At 41.6% G+C, this 19854-nt stretch overlaps 1 protein-coding gene across 1 annotated transcript in view; it reads right to left on the reverse strand.

Annotated features, from left to right (window-relative positions):
- TMEM178A (transmembrane protein 178A) overlaps positions 1–19061 on the reverse strand; it is an 89746-nt gene extending 70685 nt beyond the window's left edge. The window contains exon 1 of the mRNA XM_083176043.1: positions 18238–19061. Coding sequence (XP_083032169.1) covers positions 18238–18673 — 436 coding nt within the window. The 5' untranslated portion in view covers positions 18674–19061. The remainder of the gene's footprint in view (positions 1–18237) is intronic.
- Positions 19062–19854: the final 793 nt, after the last annotated feature.

Raw genomic sequence — 19854 nt, forward strand, 5'->3', positions numbered from 1 at the left:
CAGGATGGCCGGGAAATTCACACTTCCATGGCTAGATAAGCTACATTCAAAGACACAGGGGTAGATTTAAACGCGCCGCTATAACAGTTCCTGCTTCGCCTCATTAGCGAGGCGAAGCAGGAGGGGAGACCGACAATATGTATTAACATCTTGTCCGCCGAAGCGGGGGGGGCATTAACTCCTCCCCTCCGGCGATGTCCCCTCCTGGAGACAGCACATCAGTTAATACTGATGCACTGTCTCCTTCCCCGTGGCCGGCTCACTGCGCATGTGCGGGATCTCGCTACTCATGATCCCCAGCGCAGCTCAGAGCCAGCAGCAGGGACAGCGCTGTCCCTGCTGTGGGCATAAGGCATCGCCACCTGCAGCTGTCGAAGTCGATAGCTGCAGGCGGCGGAATGGTCAGCGATGCTGACCGTTCATAAATTAGGCAGGAGGACGGCGCGCAGTACAAAATATCGTAGCTGCACTATGCCTCTTGCCCCCTGCCCCACACCGCCACACGTTAGACACCCGCTCAGCGGGTGTCATAGATGAGGGGAAGCGCTATCCCCTGCCATAATGCACGGGGATAGCGCATATTCCCCTGATCGCCCAGTAATAAATCTATCTCACAGTCACTGGCTTTGGCACACCCTGGAAAATGGGTCATGCACCAATTTCCTGGGACAGTTCTGTTGCAGCCCACAAATACCAACAGCATGTTAATGATAACAACAAGATATGAACACCTGTGTCCTGGCGCAACCTCAAATTAATTAATCAAATAATCAGCTGCTAGTACTACCCCGGGAGACCATCAACCTCCCGATAAAACAGAATGGTCAAAATACAAAAGGATTCACCGGCAGGGTTCCTGTGATCTCCAGACCGACTTTAAATGTCCATATATATAAATGGATAGTCAAACAGAAGAGCAGGAGCTGTTGTTCAAGCATGCAGACAGTCACTTACTTCAAAATTCTGTCTCGCATGCACGTAGCGTTTTCTTTCATACAGCTATAACTGCACACACTCACAGTCGGCTCAGTGGTATGGAACTGACTTTAGAATTCTAACTCGCATTCCCGTAGCAGGTTCTTTAAAGGTACACGGTCCCTCTTGCGCAAGGATTAAAAACTTTTAATTTCCACATGATAAAAACATGTACTGGCGGCATATGCTGCAGACGCAGCCGCTGAAGACACTTCTTCTGCAGCGTTTGACGCCAGTTCATCTACACCCCGCTGAGATTCTGTCCCCTGTCTCCGGAACTTCTGTATGTATCAGGATGTAGATGAACCGGCGGCGAATGCTGCAGAAGAAGTGTCTTCAGCGTCTGCGTCTGCAGCGTTCGCCACCGGTTCATCTACACCCTGCTGAGATTCTGTCCCCTGCCTTACGAAACTTCTGTATGTCCGTACATGTTTTTATTGTGTAGAAATTAAAAGTTTTTAATCCTTGCACAAGAGGAACCGTGTATCTTTAAAGAACCTGCTACACAGTGGTTCCCAAACTGTGTGCCGTGGCACCCTGGGGTGCCTTGGAGGACTTACAGGGGTGCCCTGGATTGGTGGTCCATGACCCATTAAAATTATTTTTTGACCAATGTATTAGGCAAATTGTGGACAAACAGAAGTAAATTCTGTCCCCATCACATAACTGACACTAAGGATTAGATATAAACACACTTTACTTACTTTAATATTAATTCTTATCTTCTCAATTAGAAACGTTTGGGCTAGGGGTGCCGTGAAAAATGTTCTGATACTTAGGGGTGCCGTGATTGAAAAAAGTTTGGGAACCACTGTGCTACGGGAATGCGAGTTTGAATTCTAAAGTCAGTTCCATACCACTGAGCCGACTGTGAGTGTGTGCAGTTATAGCTGTATGAAAGAAAACGCTACGTGCATGCGAGACAGAATTTTGAAGTCATGCTGCTTTCAGACCGCAAAACTGGCTTTGACCAGGTATTTTAAAACGTTTCTAAAAACTGCCAGCTAAAATCCCTTTCACACCGCATGTCTTTAAATTTTCAGCGCAGTTTTTGTCCTTAAACAGTATTTCAATGCAGTTTTTGCTCCTTCACAACTCTGAACTCGTTTTAATCCATAGAAAACAGTGGATGAAAAAAAATGGGTCTGAAACAGGTAGGACCCTGCTTTATTACAGTTTAGAGATACCAGTTCAATAGAACTGGTAAATTCACTCTGCACCTTTCAGACTGCACAAATTACCGTTTTAAAATGATAAAAAAACTGCAAAAAGTGCGGTCTGAAAGGGGCATAAGTGACTGTCTGCATGCGTGAACAACAGCTTCTGTTTGACTTTTAAAGTAGAAAGAAGAAATGTGTGCTCCCTGGGGTGCACAGACAGGCGCTATCAAGGGTGCTTCACTAAGATCTGCCCTTTAAAAAGGAGTTGTCAGCCCCAATAGACCAAAGCAAAAAAGAAGATGAAGTGGCGCTGGTTTGATGAAAAGGTATATAAACGTTTAATAACAATTAAAAGTTATAAGTACAATTGCACAATATGAAAATAAAAATAAAAAATGAAAAATAAGATAAATAAAAACAAATAAATTGTTAAATCTGGACCGGAGGCTGAATTGGTGGATTAATTGTTAGAACCAGTTCCATTGAATGAAGGGGTGTAACAGTGAATGAAGAAAGTCAAGATGCCCACTGGGCTATGAGTTACCACACGATATCTCAGATGGTCCAATCCCAGATGCGATTGCGAGGGTGTCCTCAATTAATTGCGGTGGTGGGGCCACAATGGGCAATGACCCGATGATGACGGGGGCTAAGATTGTATATAGCCAGGTTTTTCCCACTTCGCTAGAGGTCCCAACTTTGCGGCTGATAAAGAGCAGGTGTCCTCAAGGTTGGTAGACTTGGATGACAATGAGAATAAGTGGCCAACCTCAATTCCTGCACTCGCTGTGCACAAGATGTCTGGCTGGGATGGTGACCGATGGTTGTAGAGTTGATGAGGGTGAAACAGTTTCACTGTCGTGGGGTAACAGGCTGAGAGAGCGTGGGTGAAACTGTTTCACCCTCATCAACTCTACAACCATCGGTCACCATCCTAGCCAGACATCTTGTGCACAGCGAGTGCAGGAATTGAGGTTGGCCACTTATACTCATTGTCATCCAAGTCTACCAACCTTGAGGACACCTGCTCTTTATCAGCCGCAAAGTTGGGACCTCTAGTGAAGTGGGAAAAACCTGGCTATATACAATCTTAGCCCCCGTCATCATCGGGTCATTGCCCATTGTGGCCCCACCACCGCAATTAATTGAGGACACCCTCGCAATCGCATCTGGGATTGGACCATCTGAGATATCGTGTGGTAACTATTAGCCCAGTGGGCATCTTGACTTTCTTCATTCACTGTTACACCCCTTCATTCAATGGAACTGGTTCTAACAATTAATCCACCAATTCAGCCTCCGGTCCAGATTTAACAATTTATTTGTTTTTATTTATCTGATTTTTCATTTTTATTTTCATATTGTGCAATTGTACTTATAACTTTTAATTGTTATTAAACGTTTATATACCTTTTCATCAATACAGCGCCACTTCATCTTTTTTTTTACATTTAAAGTAGGTCTGGAGATCACAGGAACCCTGCCGCTGAATCCACATATTAGAGTTGGTTCTCGCTTAGCGCTGGTTTTTACCCACCTTCTTTTGTACTTTTACAAGCATGTTAATGATGCTGTGGCATTTGAAGCACTGTGCGTGACATCACAGCCCTAGATCTGTACTTGCACAGTATGGTCTCTGTCCATGAGCAGACCTAAAAACATCAGAGATGTATGTAAACAACTCTGAATTAAGCCATACCTCCCAACATGACCCTCTCCAGGAGGGATACATTGCTCTGCTCCTGCACTTCCCCTCTTAATGTGTGATTACCATCACCTGTATTGAAGCACATTTCTTATCAATTAACCTGTTTAAAACGTGATGGCAGTCATACATTAAGGTGGAAGTCCAGAAGCAGAGCATTGTGTCCCTCCTGGAGAGGGGCATGTTGGGAGGTATGATTAAGCCAATATTCTAGTGACTGGGTGGTACTCAGAATCCAAATTGTATCCAGAAACCTCGCTAGAAATTCTTGGAGAGAAGACAATTATGTATTCTCCATTTATTCAATGTTTTTATAGATTTGGCAAGTGTTTTTTCTGTATTATGCAACTAAGAAGAAATTTCACGAGTCAAAACCCTGGCAGAATGAATAGATACTACTATCGGAAAGCAATTTTCAGATGAAGGGGTTTGTTTATTTGTTAAGATGGGATTTTTATTGAAGATGGAATGTTGCCCTTAGCAACCAATCAGAATCTACTTATTTATTTAGCACCTTCTAGAAGATAATAGATAGTATCTGATTGTTTGCCCATAGCAACTTCCAAACTGAAATAGAACTCCCATCTTAGTAAATAAACCCCAATGTTACATGAATTGTATGTCCATGTGCTGAGTTTCAGTCATTGCAAGATGCATCTAGCTCTGCCTCAGATAACAAGATTACATCAGGCATACAGAGGTGTCCTCCTACATCATCATCATCATCAACAACAACAACAGTATTTGCACTAGCCCTCAGCCACATGTAATGGATATGCAGAGCCGGCCCTAGCCTAAATGACGCCCTAGGCAAGATTTTGGCTGGTGCCCCCTAGCACCGCCACTATTTCCGTCTCTGACCCTGCTCCCCTTTCCCAGCACCATGAACCCTCATCATAGCAGTCATCATTTTGGTGATCCTACCCGCAATATTTTAAATAGAAACAGCGCACACATTCGGTGCGCAGCCCAAACAGGGGAATGGGCATGGCCACACAATAGTACGCCCAATTCAAATTATGCCACACAGTAGTGCAACTTTATTCTCATTATATCATGTGATGGTGCCCCTTATTCACGTTACATCACACAGTAGTACCACTTTACCTTATGTACATTACTCCTCACATTATTCACATTATACCAGTAGAAAAAAATCCTGAGAAAATATTGCATTTTAAGCACCTCCATGGCCACACTGCAACCCAGCACAAAGCAGTGTGTGCTGGGCAGAGGAGAAGAGCTGCAGCTGCTGCAGTCACTTAAGGGGAGGGGGCCCGGGGCCCCCACTGGGCCCTTCCTTCAGACTTTGGCCTGGATAATTTGCACCCCCTACCCCTTTCTCTCTGCACCCCTGATAATACCACATAGTAATGCCCCTTACACATGATACACATTATTAATGTCCTTATAACCATAATGCCCCTTACACATTATGCCAACCTTTATTAATGTCCTTCATACACATAATGACACACATAATGCCCCTTACACATATGTTGCACATTATTATTAATACCCTTATACACATGACACACAATGCCTGTTACACATATGTTGCACATTATTAATGCCCTTCATACACATGACACACATAATGCATGTTACACATATGTCGCACATTATTAATGCATTTATACATGACACACATAATGCCCCTTACACATATGCCGAACACTATTGCACAACCAACCCACCCGCAGACAGCACTCGCACAGCCGCTAACACTGTGACCTCTGCCTCTGCTTGGATACAGATGTTTCCTCATACATCTTGCCTCAATAGGCCATGCAGCTCCTGGCCAGTTCTGGTAACGTTGGGTGCCTTTTTTGCTGAAAATTCGTCTTATTTGCATTGTTATGACCAGCACACACAAGGAGCTTCCAATGATTAAAATGATATGCAGCATGCCTATATTCTGTGTGCGACTGTGGCTGTACCTGCATACGGAATGCTATGTTACAGTGATTTCCATGAATACACTATTTCATATGCAGATACAGCCTCACTCACACACAGAATATAGGCATGTTGCATATCATTTTAATCAGCAGAAGCTGCTGCTGCCCCAAGGCATTCCAAATGCCCTAGGCAATTGCCTAGTTTGCCTATGCCTAGGGCCGGCTCTGTGGATATGGCTGTAGACAAACGTATATGCATCTCTGTGAGGGTCTGCATCTGTTTACTATTACACTGACATACCCTTACTACAGTCAATCTACATTAGACCACCGCATCCCTCCACTATCCCCCTGTTCCAGGACCAAACCCATGCAAGTTACAGATACATGAATACCTGCATATAGTACATGCAGATATTTTATGGTATGTGAAATAAGCATATGGGCCTATGCATATTATGACACAGCATGGATGTAATCATATGGCGGAAGGGCATACAGGCATGAAGGCCAGAATGAAAAAATATCCCCAGCTGCAGCTTTTCAATGAAATGGCTTCAATTTAAACCATGCACTAATGGTTCCCAAACCTTGTGTATTACTGTACCCTAGGATATCAGAATTCTTTTCATGGACCCCTAGTCCAAAAGTTTCTTATTGGGAATTGTAGGGAAAAAAAAGTAAACAGTGTTTATATGTCTTCAATATGGTCAGTTATGTGGAGAAGGACGGGATTCACATGTATTTGTCCACATATTTTATGATGGAAAGTCAGAAGTACTGGTCTTGCCTATTATATTACACACAAATAATTGTAATTGTTTTTGGACAACCAATACAAGGCACCCCTGCAAGTGTTCCAAGGCGCCCCAGGGTGCCACAGCACACAGTTTGGGCACCACTGGCATACACGGTAGCAAACCTCCAAACTGTACAGTCCCGCTTTAAACTCACAGGGACCTATACATTAAGGTGACAGGCCCAATCATTATTGTGGCTGTCATACATTCATTCTTCAGATGGCATTACCCACTAAACTCTATTGTAAGGAGATTTGCTGTGCGACCATCAATCCCTTCACGTTCTCTGTCCCTCTCTCTACATGTGTAAAGTAAGTTAGTGTAAAACCTTTGTCGCTACTAATTAGCAGTGGAAGCCTCGGATGGAAATATGGGTATCCCAAGGGTTGCATCCACTAGAGTGTGGATATGATGGATGTAATTCGCTGGGAGTGAAATTCTCCTGGTGGAAAAGGTGCAGGATCCAATTGGAAATAAAAAGGACCGTTGGTGTCAAGTCTGAGGGGTGGTCAGGTCATCCGGGTTGCAACCCTTGGGATACCCATATTTCCATCCGAGGCTTCGGTTCATCTGGAGGCACGCCACCCCCTTAAACAAGCCCGGCTGGGATCATAGAGGTCCAGTGTTCCCCCAAGTACCTCATCACCATCCATTGGTACCACAAACTAAAATTATTCATCACAAAGTGAACTGGCCCATCACTTTGCTACAATTCTACAGGAGAATCCAATATCTCCAGGTGTGGATCCATCTATCCAATCTCATTAATAGGATTTGAAATCCAAGACCACCAAATTGGACTGGACTGTTCACATTCATCTGAGGGTGATTATAAGATCAGTGTCATTTTTAACAAATGTTATTGTTGTTTTACTTTGTCTTTTAATTCATGCAAAAAGAGTTATAATAAATAGTTTCATCTTTTTTCACCACACACCTGACCATTTATATATTTTTATTGATACATCCATTACAAATATTCACTCTGTTCATATTATTTAGCGCAGTCAACCACTCCGTTTTCTGTTCACTACTGTATTGGGGTTGACTCCCCCTTTTTTCAGACTGCTGCTTCATTAGCCAAACCTCATACACCAGCGCCTTTTTGTGGATATTCGTATCCCTTTTCTTCCTAGCTCTTATCGGAAGAGCTGTCCTTTGCAGTAATAAAAGGAATTTAAAGAAAAATTTAAAAAATAAAAAAGTAATTAGGTTGCAATTTGAGGCCACTTTTCTTTTTTTTTTACCTAAAAAATGATTTAACAAAAAGGTTAATTGAAATAAATACATTAATTAAACTAGTTGTAAGGCCTACCCGACAGACGGGCGAATGTTTATGTTTATGCAATTCTTGTTCCACCTACTATTCTCAACCACAGCAGGGCAAAAGCTGCTGCAGCAGCCAGAGCAGGTCTCCAACTATACACCTACGCTTGCAACCACAGCAGGGAAGAAGATGCTGCAGCAGGCACAGCAAGTCTCCAATCATTCTTTTTCCCTTCCAAACCAAATCAGGGCAGAAGCTGCTGCAGCAGCCAGAGCAAGTCTCCAACTAGCCACCTACCCTTCCCAACCACAGCAGGGCAGAAGCTGCTGCAGCAGCCAGAGCAAGTCTCCTACTATACACCTACCCTTGCCAACCACAGCAGGGCAGGAGCTGCTGCAGCAAGTACAGAAGATCTCGAAAACCCTCAATAAATAAGCAAATAATCAAGAGGAAGAAAAAAACTGACTGGGGATCGATCTCACATGGTCAACCAAATACTGTGTCTAATAACATGAATGGAAAATGTTTAAAAGTGAACTTGCCCAGATAATGAACTGAACTCATATAATTTAACCAGGGATGGAGAAGCATTGGAGCTGGAATGAATGAATAGGAAGTTGTAGTTCTCAGAAATGTATACATTTCTCTGCAGTTTTATTCATCTGTGATAACAAAAAATACACAACCCCCAATTTTTTATTATTTACACTACATCAATATCAGTTTGTAATTGAAAAACTGTTAAGGTGCGTACACACGGCTGCAATTATGCATTAAATCGCTGGCAAAATGGTCGCTCAGTGACCATATTGCCAGTAATTTAATGTGCAGCCAGCGATAAATGGCTGGGAGCGCGCTCCCACGGCCAGCACTTCATGGTCGCTGGTCGCAGGAGCTTGCTCCTCAGATTCTGCACAAAATTGCAGGTCGCTGGTGCACAAAGCACTGTGCACCAGCGACAAGCGACACTAGCCTCCTGCACCGGCCGAGGAACCCGCCCACCCGCCTTGTCACTCACCGCCCACCCGACACGGAGACACGGAGCCAGCCCCTGCTTCTTGCTCCGGTCTTCCAGCATTACCGCACACAGCAGCAGCTCCGATAATCAAGCCCACTACTACACAGCCGCACTATCCAGTAAGTGCATAGGCTGTAGTAGAGGGCATTGGTGTCGGGCAGCATGATTATGTTCATGCTGCCCATCGATGGTGATTTGCACCATCGGTGGGCAGCATGAGCATTACCATGCTGCCCCACACCAATAGTATCTGAGCATATTTAAAATGAAGGGGGCATTGGTGTCGGGCAGCATGATTATGTTCATGCTGCCCATCGATGGTGATTTGCACCATCGGTGGGCAGCATGAGCATTACCATGCTGCCCCACATCAATAGTATCTGAGCAGATTTAAAATTAAGGGGGCATTGGTGTCGGGCAACATGATTATGTTCATGCTGCCCATCGATTGTGATTTGCACCATCGGTGGGCAGCATGAGCATTACCATGCTGCCCCACACCAATAGTATCTGAGCAGATTTAAAATGAAGGGGGCATTGGTGTCGGGCAGCATGATTATGTTCATGCTGCCCATCGATGGTGATTTGCACCATCGGTGGGCAGCATGAGCATTACCATGCTGCCCCACACCAATAGTATCTGAGCAGATTTAAAATGAAGGGGGCATTGGTGTCGGGCAGCATGATTATGTTCATGCTGCCCATCGATGGTGATTTGCACCATCGGTGGGCAGCATGAGCATTACCATGCTGCCCCACACCAATAGTATCTGAGCAGATTAAAAATGAATAAATAAATAAATGAATAAATTAATTTTTTTTGGGGGGGGGGGGTTGGGGCAGTGGGGACCGGTGGCAGGGGCCGCACGGCCGTCTTGTGCCCCCACACCCCTGGTGGGAGCGGGGCACTAGCGGCTGCTGCCGCTAGATTATCCTGCCCCTACAAAGATGACCCCTGCTACATCTGTAGGTACTTGTGGATTATCACGGCTCCCATCGCATGCCAAATGTAGTGGCATGAGATGGCATGTGTGGGATGCGATTTTAGCCGATTTTTGGTGATTTTTTGAAAAACCGCATGCGATCGCATCGCATACAAACAAATCGCATGCGATGCGATTGCACCCAATTTTGCACTGAAATGCATCCAAATGCATTGAAATGTGTTGGAAACATGTGAAATGCCCCCAAATGTCATTTTTCATAGTGTACCACCCTCACTATCAACGTCAACACGAAGCGTGGCGAGCGGACGCGGACACCTGTGAAGCCCGCGAGGGGATGCGGATACCTGTGAAGGTATCCGCGTCCCCTCGCGGGGCTCGCCATGCTTCGGGCTCGCTGCGCTCGCCACACTTCGGGTTGATAGTGGGGGTGGTACACTATGAAAAATGACATTTGGGGGCATTTCACATGTTTCCTACACATTTCAATGCATTTGGATGTATTTCAGTGCAAAATCGGGTGCAATCGCATCGCATGCGATGCGATTTTTTTAGCATACGATGGCCATCGTGGGAGCCGTGATACTCCACAAGTACACCATATACAGACTTCCCACAACCCATGTCAATCATAAATGAATTTAAATAGAGGGTAAAAAAAATCTAGTCAAAATTGCTAGCAATTTTCATGGAAAATTGCTGGTCCCTCTGAAAAACTGGACACTGAGCAATATATTGCTGAGAAATATATTGCGGAGATATATTGCAAGTACACCGAGCAATATATTGCTCAGCAATATATTGCAAGCAATATATTGCTAGCAATATATCTCCCCTGTGTGTACACAGCATTAAAGGTAAATTTACTAAGATGCCAGTTCTATTGAAGATGGGATGTTGCCCATAGCAACCGATCAGTTCTACTTCTTATTTTTTTTATGCCTTCTAGAAGATAATAGATAATATCAGATTGGATTCTATGGGAAACATCCCATCTTGAATATATATATAGCAGAGGTAGCCTTGAAATAACACCATCTTCAGATGGCATTATTATGGCTTCCCTCTGGTTCCTGTACTTCACTTATTTTCTGACATGCAAATTATTAGCCTTCAGTGTCTAAATAGACCACAGGCTGATCGCTAAAGAAAATCATAAGTTAAAAAAGTAAATGATATATTAAAAGTTAACTCAACGCAGCTACAGTCAGAGATCCATGTCCAAGTTCTCTCTGTAACCCCAGTCATGGCATGCTGTGAAACTCTTGACTAGCATCTCAGATACAGTACTGATCAGCAGATAGAGGTCACAGAGAACGAGCGGGATACCGATCCCGGGCTGCAGTAGCGTGTGGTAAGTATTAGCTTGCCAGGAGAGCAGAAGCAGGTGGGCCACAATGGGGGTAGGGCCAGGTTAACAGCATCAATAGGCCCTGCCTCATCACATGGAAAAATAAAACAATTGGCACATACTGTATTTGCATAGCAGTTGGGTTTAAATGAAGGGATTTCCATAGAAAAGCGTCATTAGTACCTGTCCCCTCCTCAGATTCCCATATTATTCTCTCCATTCTGTCCACTTCCCTAGGAGTGGGGAGCCCACACTTCTGGTGGTGCGGGTGACTACCTGAAAAATCTGGTAGAACTCGTAGAGTAGGCAAGTAAAGTGCGGGGAGATGATTTGCAGAAACAAGCTCTTTTCCTGCATGTGATATCTGACACAATCTCATATTTAAATATTGAAATGAGAATTTGGGTGAATTTATCACATCGAATCCACATTTGAGATGAATCTGAGAAGTAGATTATGATATATATGCCCCTTAATGACCATTGAGCATGTAGCCAAAATATGTTGCAACCTATTCAATTTAGACAAGTTCACATTTCAGTTCTTTCTTTGGGTTCTAGCTGATATGTTTTTTGGAGGGTTTAGACTCCCTGGAGACCCTTTCTTCATTCCTCTTTACTTCCAGATATTGAAAAATAATATCCCATATTACTTTCAAGATCTGAACTCCAATTGTTCCCTGTGTACATTGGACTTGTTTTTATAATCCAGTATACAGATTCCCATGGCATTCCATCATTTATTCACACTGAGCAGGCAATGTAGTCAGAATTCTTCACACTGACTTATTTCTGGTAATTGCTGCTGTATTTTTAATGCTAACGTCTGGGAATAGGCATAGACTGAGAAGGTCTCGCCATTGGGTACTGCCCATTTAGCTAAAGAAATCATACCTTTTTACTGTCATTTTTAAGTATTGTCGATGACTCATATTAACAGTGAATTCTAATATCTATATAAAGTACTGTACTTATGGAAGACAAATGAATTGACCCAAGCAAACACAATGCCCTAATGTGCACAGCATGGCTTTAGGAAACCATAGTATTACTAAAAGGCAAGGGATGAAGGGTAATTGCAAATCATTGTGTATTACACATCGTGTAATGTTTCTGGATGAATAATAATGTCACCTACCTTTAGCTTCCTATTAGGTACTGAAACTAAGGAAAACACATTTTGTTCACACATGATAAATGTTAAAACACTTTGAAAGCATACGTGTGATATCCTGCTCATTTAGGTGCTTCCAGTTCTAACCTTGGTATTGACCTGTTTATAAGGGAACAAGGAACAAGAAAGTGTCCTTGTTCTGCTCAATAATTTCCCCTGTATCAGCCTAAGTTTGATGTGGTATTGAACACAAAAGAGTCATGCACCATGCAGGAGAACCATGTACCACAGGTGTACTTAGTGCTAGACCATTTACACCATGCATATTGCTCCAAAAGATCCATGGTTGGCAGAGTCCATCTCCTACTTAATGGTTAGCGAGGTCATATTGTACGTCCAAATATTCCTGACAGCTGCTACAAGGTGGGAAGTAAGGGGTGTGGTATGCCAGGCCGATATTCGGGATTCCGATGGTCAGTATACCGAAATCGGAATCCCAATTGCCAGTACTCCGACAGGGGGGTGAATGCAAAGAAGCTGCAGGCTTGGAGGCTCGCTGCACTCACCAGTGTTTGTGACATACTCAAGATATTTTATAAATATTCAGCTTCATATACACAGTGGGCACAAAATATCTACAGATCCCTCCTTATATGCATTAATATGATCTATGTTATGGTACTGTAAACTTTTATTAAATACAATGAAAAACATGCTCTGGAAGCCCGGAAGTCATAGTTACCCAAGTTATACATATTAACCTACACAGATAACCTATTTTCTCTGTACTGTATGTTTCCATTAGGGATGTGGTGATGAAATATGCTCTATATAGCATTTTCCCCCAGTGGCCAATGAAAATGGAGCCTTCAATGGTTTAGTAAGGAAGAAAACCTTCACAGGGTAATGTGATTTTTTTTTTACGTTTAGTGATGTTTAATAACAATATACTGTTACTTTCATATTACATTTAAAATAATATTTTTTTTGACCCAAAGGCAATCAAATTTTGTTTGCAATCTTCAGCAACCAATCTGATTCTAGCTACCATTTCTCTATTACATCCTATATAATGATAGAAAGGATCTGATTGGTTGCTATGTGAAACATCCCCTCTTTTTACTTTTAGAAGCTTTAGTAAATTTACTAGTTGCTATGGAGCTCACAAATCACTAACTAAAAGCATTGGGGCCAGATGTAATGATGCCCCAATTGGCTGGAGGTGCCGATTCCCAACCGAACGTGGACCTTTTTTTAAAGCGGCAATAATTTGCAAGGCAGAAAAATGCTGTGCAAATGATTGCCACTTTAAAAAAACATTGGAATTCCTCTAGGAACCTGCACCCGCTGCCAACTTGGGTGCCAATACATCCGGACCCTGGTCTCTAAGCTATAATTTACTTTTATAATGCACTAATTCATTGTTTTATTGATGTGAGAAAAAAAATGAACACTTACGAAAAGGGCAATTTTAATAAAGAGAATCCATTGCAACAAATACATGTATATATGCAAGATATTATAACTTACAATGATGTGTGTAGCTGTATGGTGTATGTCATACAGGAAGTGTTATGTCATACAGGAAGTGTTATGTCATACAGGAAGTGTTCTGTTATGCAGGAAGTGTTGTTAGAGGAGGAAGTGCTTTGCAGTGTTTGTCCTTTGTTTATTCAGTTGAAGCATACTTGTAGCAAGTAAAGATACACTTCTGCAGTTCTCCAGGGTCCTGTGGTGATATTCACACAGACCACTTTAGAATACACAGGTACTTTAGGGGTCAGGATGGTCCCTTGAAGCCCAATTTATTAACATGATCATTTAGCAGGTGTTAGTATTTGAAGCTAACACCAACAACCACAATTATTTGCATATTTACTTTCTAATGTCAAGAGCATTTATGGATTATATGTCTATAAAATAGCCTAATCTAGCTCTGTGTTAATGAAAAATCTAAATCTTCAGTGTTTTGGAAGAAAACATAGACTACATGCAGTATTCATGTAGTCAGCTTTGTAACATAGTAATATACCCTTTCTGCATTATAGGGGAATTCATTGACAGCCAATTGCCACAAAGTTGGAACACCAATACCTTGCAGCCACCAACATTTGGCATATGTCTTTCTTCCCCTGGAGATGTGAGTAGGAAATTTAGCAATGCTGGGCTCCTGTAATTCTTAGGAATGCGTGGAGCCTAGTACTGTGGCAGCACATTGCCAAGAGCTAAATATCCCGGCAAACCTTTTATAGGCCCTTCCCTTCAATATATATATTATTAATTTGGAGTGCCAGACCCCGGATTCTATATATATATATATATATATATATATATATATATATATATATATATATATATATATATATATATATAAAACAGGAAAAATAGAGTGCGCTTATGTTTGAACCACCATCATTACATACAAATGACAATAATGATTCAAAGTAGTATCCAAACAATTTGGTAAATTTAATAAAAATATATAATAAAATGCAATAAAAAGTTTTTCTCAATCATATGGCACAATTGAAATGGTCTAGAATATGGAAAACACAATCCAACGCGTTTCGTCTTAACGACTTCCTCAGGGGCAATGTTCTAATGGTAGTTAAAGAGTGTAGACAAATGTTCTCAATCCACTACAGGTGAGTCATCTTTTACTCAAAATAGGTTGGCACGCCTCTTAGGACATCCCTTTGTTTATTGCCAATCAATTTGAGTGAGAAATTTCAGAAACAAATGGACAAGTCTGAAAGGGGTCCACAATTATTTGGTCTTCCACAAGTACACCTCTTTGGTAATGAACCCAGCACATGGATCCTTCTCAGGCTAACAGGGGGGGGGGGGGCATATAGAGTTGCTGCTCTCTTACTTACTAGCGCATTGAAAGGGTATTTTCTCCCTCTCTCTCTCTCTCTATATATATATAATATATAAGGGCCATAAGGAGCATGGTGCGCCACACAGGCCGGAACCTGCCATACTTACCTGGTGGTTGCTGCCTCCATATCTCAACTCTTGTTTCTTGCACTATGGGAAAGACATTATGATGTGTAAGGTGCCAAGGAAGCTGTAATGCCGTGTGGAATGTTCTTTCAGAACGCTCCTGGCACTTCAGTGGTGCTGTCAAGCCTGTCATGGTGTCCAAGCCCACCCATTATTTAGTGCACTTGATTATGACAACCACGTGGTGACTGGGGGGGGGGGTCATGGCCATCATTTTACAGGACTGGTTATGGTATAGAATATGTTCTAAGTCAGAGGTGGAGATGGCTATCATCCACTTTTACATGCATCCCCAAAATGTCTTAAGTTATACTTGTGATCTTTTTTACATTTTTCAGAGGGCATTAATCAAAAACTATGGGGAAATACAAGCCATAACATCTGTTTAGCATTAGCAAGCACATACAAAGAAATGTCAATAATCCGTCTATGTTAGTATATTGCAAACAATAAGCCAATATGCATAAATGTATTATAGAAATATATACTATAATTGCTTCTACATAGATCCGTGAATACTTTATACACACACCCACACACGTACAGTACTGTGTGTTTTTGTAGATTTTTCTTTTTAATCATTAGGTGTGAGCTGTAAAAATGCCTGTTAGACCCTGACTGTCTGTTTCGACATTGCAACAACCTCAAGAACTGCTGATCATTGTATATCTGTAAACAGTCTGACTTCTGCATGCTTGTATGCAATCTATGCTTGTACGGGAGATGAGACATCCATGGGCTTATAAATAACACACCAGAAATATTCTCACTTCTAATCATTTGAGTGATTGCAAAGGTTACCAATGAAAAAATGGTCAAGCAATGATTAAGTGAAACATGCTATTCATTACATATATTAATGCTTACTAAATTAGATTTATGTCATACATTTGATATATAATTGTGTAAAGAGGTCTATAGGTCAAAAAATGGCAAGTGATACTTCTATTTTAACAACCTGCATTACATGAATCGTTGTAGGTAAAGTGCTGGAACTTGAACCTATATACTAGTAAGAAAATGTAATTCTACAGTACAGTATGCACTTTTGAAATGAAAGAAATAAAGGTCTCAGTTCTATCTTCTTTTCCAGTTTATTCCAATTCTCATAATGATCTGTCCTATTTCCTAAGGGTGCCAGCTGCGGTTTACAGTAGCGTGGAGGGTACAGTCCATTAACTCAGGTTCCAGGGTGTCAAAATACATTCTGTGCGAATAAGCTCACAATAAGTATTTATTGGCATCAACACTTTCTAGGCACCAGCATTACACAAATTGCAGATGGCTGGTATATAAATCTATGCTGCGTAGCTAGGCAACAATTATAAAACCCAATCAAAATTTGAATCATTTTATGATGTTAATTACAACACTAAAATAATGATTTATGTAAGTTTACATTAGGAATGCAAACGTAACAACTTTTATCATGCTAATGAACTTCAATTATATTTTCTTTGCAGTTTCCACTGAATTTCAGCTGTCAACACCGTAGTGCATTATATTTTATTCTAGTTGTCGGTCTCTCAGACACAGTAATTATGAGTAGGCAGAAAACAGCAGTTGCTGACAGGAATTTTATTTACTTTCATATTCAATGCAGCTGAAACTTATATATATATATATATATATATATATATATATATATATATATATATATATATATACTGTGTGTATGCTGGTTGTTTGTTTACACACACAAATGTAATTTATATATATATATAAACGTTTATATTTACATATGAATATATATATGTAATATATATATATATATATATATATATATATATATTCATATGTACTTAGAAATGTGTGTGTGTTTGTGTTTTAAAAGTAGTGATTATATTCAGGTGTCACTCATCCCAGGATGCAGTTACAATCCTCTCATCCCAAATCCCCTAATTTGGAGAAAGGCTTCTGAGTTTATAAGCTTACATATAGATAAATGAATAATATGTATATGCTTTACACATGCTGTCTCTTGTGTGAATACAGGTCATCATTATATTTATTTTTTGCTAAATATGATACCCAATATTGAATTGTACAGCATTTGTCATCTATTAGAAACACGCTGATTTGTGCACAGAGAAGTGCAATAGAACATAAGCAACTGACTGGTTGTTTCCTAACAGATACATTATTTTTACTGGTAGATCCATGTACAACAGGGAACAGTTTGGGTATGACATCTACTAAGGTGATGCTTGCAGTTACAGTAACACAAGTGTGACTCAGAATTTTGATGTAGCTCCCATTGTCTGGGCTGTACAGATGATGATGGGTGCAGATTACATAGTACAGTACCTGCACTGTACACAAACCATGTCCTTACATATACACTTTCTGGGCACAATTGCGGGATTGTGCATTGGTCAAACTATCTGTTATATTTATATATATATATATATATATATATATATATATATATATATATATATATATATATATATATACAATAAGCAACATGCAGTAAGCAATTTTCTATTAATAACTCCAGAACACAAAGTGAATATGCAAAAAGATTACTCTAACCACAACAGGGGTAATAGGGGTAATAATTCATTTAAAAACTAATGGAGGGGCATCTACTTTTTCTGACTTGTGTGTTTTAAAAAATGTGAATTACAATACTTTCCTTACACAATATTTTTTCAATAAACCTCAGACTGAATATTGTGTCCTCATATTATTATTATTATTATTAATAATAATAATTATTATGTATCTAGCCATTGCTAAAACATGATTTAAACTTTTCAAGAACAAAAAACTCCACTCAGATGTTCATCCATTATCTAAGATGTTCATCCATTATCTATTTTGGGGTAATCTATTTAGTTATCTGTAATCTCTCTCTCTCTCTCTCTCTCTCTCTCTCTCTCTCTCTCTCTCTCTCTCTCTCTCTCTCTCTCTCTCTCTCTCATTCATTCATTCATATGAGACTAGTCCTCTATACTGTACATGCACAGAATCTAGGTTGCAGCCAGTGCCCACCTTTCAGGATGAGGTTGTCAATGTCTTTGTCAATCCCCATAATGTAGCATTTCCTCCAGAGCCCAGAGTAAGTAGAAAAGAGAGGGCGTCCGCAGTCTGACTCCAGAACCCCCAGTCCCAACAAAGACCTCCAATTCTCCAGCAGGTCCTCGGGTTCCCTCACCCCACCAGCAGGAGCTGGGGAGAGAAGCCCCATCCTGCGGCTCTTTGAGGAGTCCCCCCGGAACGGCAGCTGGTAGAGGGGCATCAGCCTGTTCTTCTGGTCTGTAGGATCCGAATTGCCCTGGCTCTCACAGATCTCCTTGTGTTTCCGAGTATCTGTCTCATACCAGTGGTCGGTGAAGATAGCTGTGACCAGCAGGATGAGGGAGAAGAGGCTGAGAGCCAGGCTGATAGCAGTGACCAAGCCCCGTGTCTCCATCTCTTTGTGCAGCATCACACCGAGGAGACACTGGCTGGCATGATGCTGCTTTGATTCAGGCAATACACTCCCCTCCTCTCACTCCTCTTTGTGCCTTTCCAACCATTAAGCCACCCCTTCTGTGATCTGCAACCTCCACAACACGCTACTTGCTTCCTTTCCATATCCTACACCATAATGTCATCTCCCCTGCGTCTTCAGGATGCTTTCAGACAACACTGAACAGCCAAGATGCTGGGAGTTGTGCAGTACCTGGGTGTCGTAATACGAGTCAGCCTCTTCTGTGTATGCAGCCTCACAGACAGCCTGGGAATAAACTGCAGACAGCAGCTCCCTTATCCAGTCATCCACTGAATATTCTTCCCTCCTTCAGCTGTCTCCTTCTGACTCCTTCCTTTCTTATTACATTATCTCTCTACTATGCCCCACCTCTCTCTTCCCTCTCTCTCTCTCTCTCTCTCTCTTTCTCTCTCTTTTTTTTTACTGTCTCTTCAATGCAGCATGGCTACAAATCACTAAATCAAGAAGTAGAGGGATATTTATACCAGCTAAGTTAATGAATAATGTACAGTCTAATCAATCACAATAATGATCTGCTCCCCACAGCATGTGCCCTTCCCAGATCCAGGCAGGGCACAACAAGGTCATAAAGACAAATATGTAACACTGCAGTTGTAAGAAAATAAAGCACAAACATCAGCTCATTGGGGTTTCTCAGTTTCTCCCCTTAGCCCCAAAACCGAAACAATGACGTAAGCGAAACGTCTGCAACCGTAAAGGTGTGGGATAGAAAATCATTTTGTTCATGAGTTACATAATTGTTCATTACAGTAATCAATATTGCTCTATAAGATATTATTATGATATCTATTAAAGCTATTTATGACTATATTCTTATTGGGGTAATAATATTACTTGAATAAAAACCATTCTGAGCAGTGCCGTAAGTTCGTAAGTTGGTCCCCCCCCCCCCCCCAACACTCACACCACCTTATACAAATAGATGTATGCATAGTGCTAGAATTGTCATGCTTCCTATGCATGAGCAAATCGCTCAAACAGTAAGCTGTCTGCATCTAGTGGAACAGACAGGGCAGCCAAGAGGGGGGGAGAGTGGGTACTAATTACCCAGGCCCGGGCTTGCTGGAGGGGCCCTGGTCCCACCCCCTCTTTCCCCTCCGTCCCTCCTGGGCAGC

The sequence above is a fragment of the Crinia signifera genome, chromosome 3 (genome assembly GCF_055691185.1).
Source record: "Crinia signifera chromosome 3, ASM5569118v1, whole genome shotgun sequence".
NCBI classification, from domain to species: domain Eukaryota; kingdom Metazoa; phylum Chordata; class Amphibia; order Anura; family Myobatrachidae; genus Crinia; species Crinia signifera.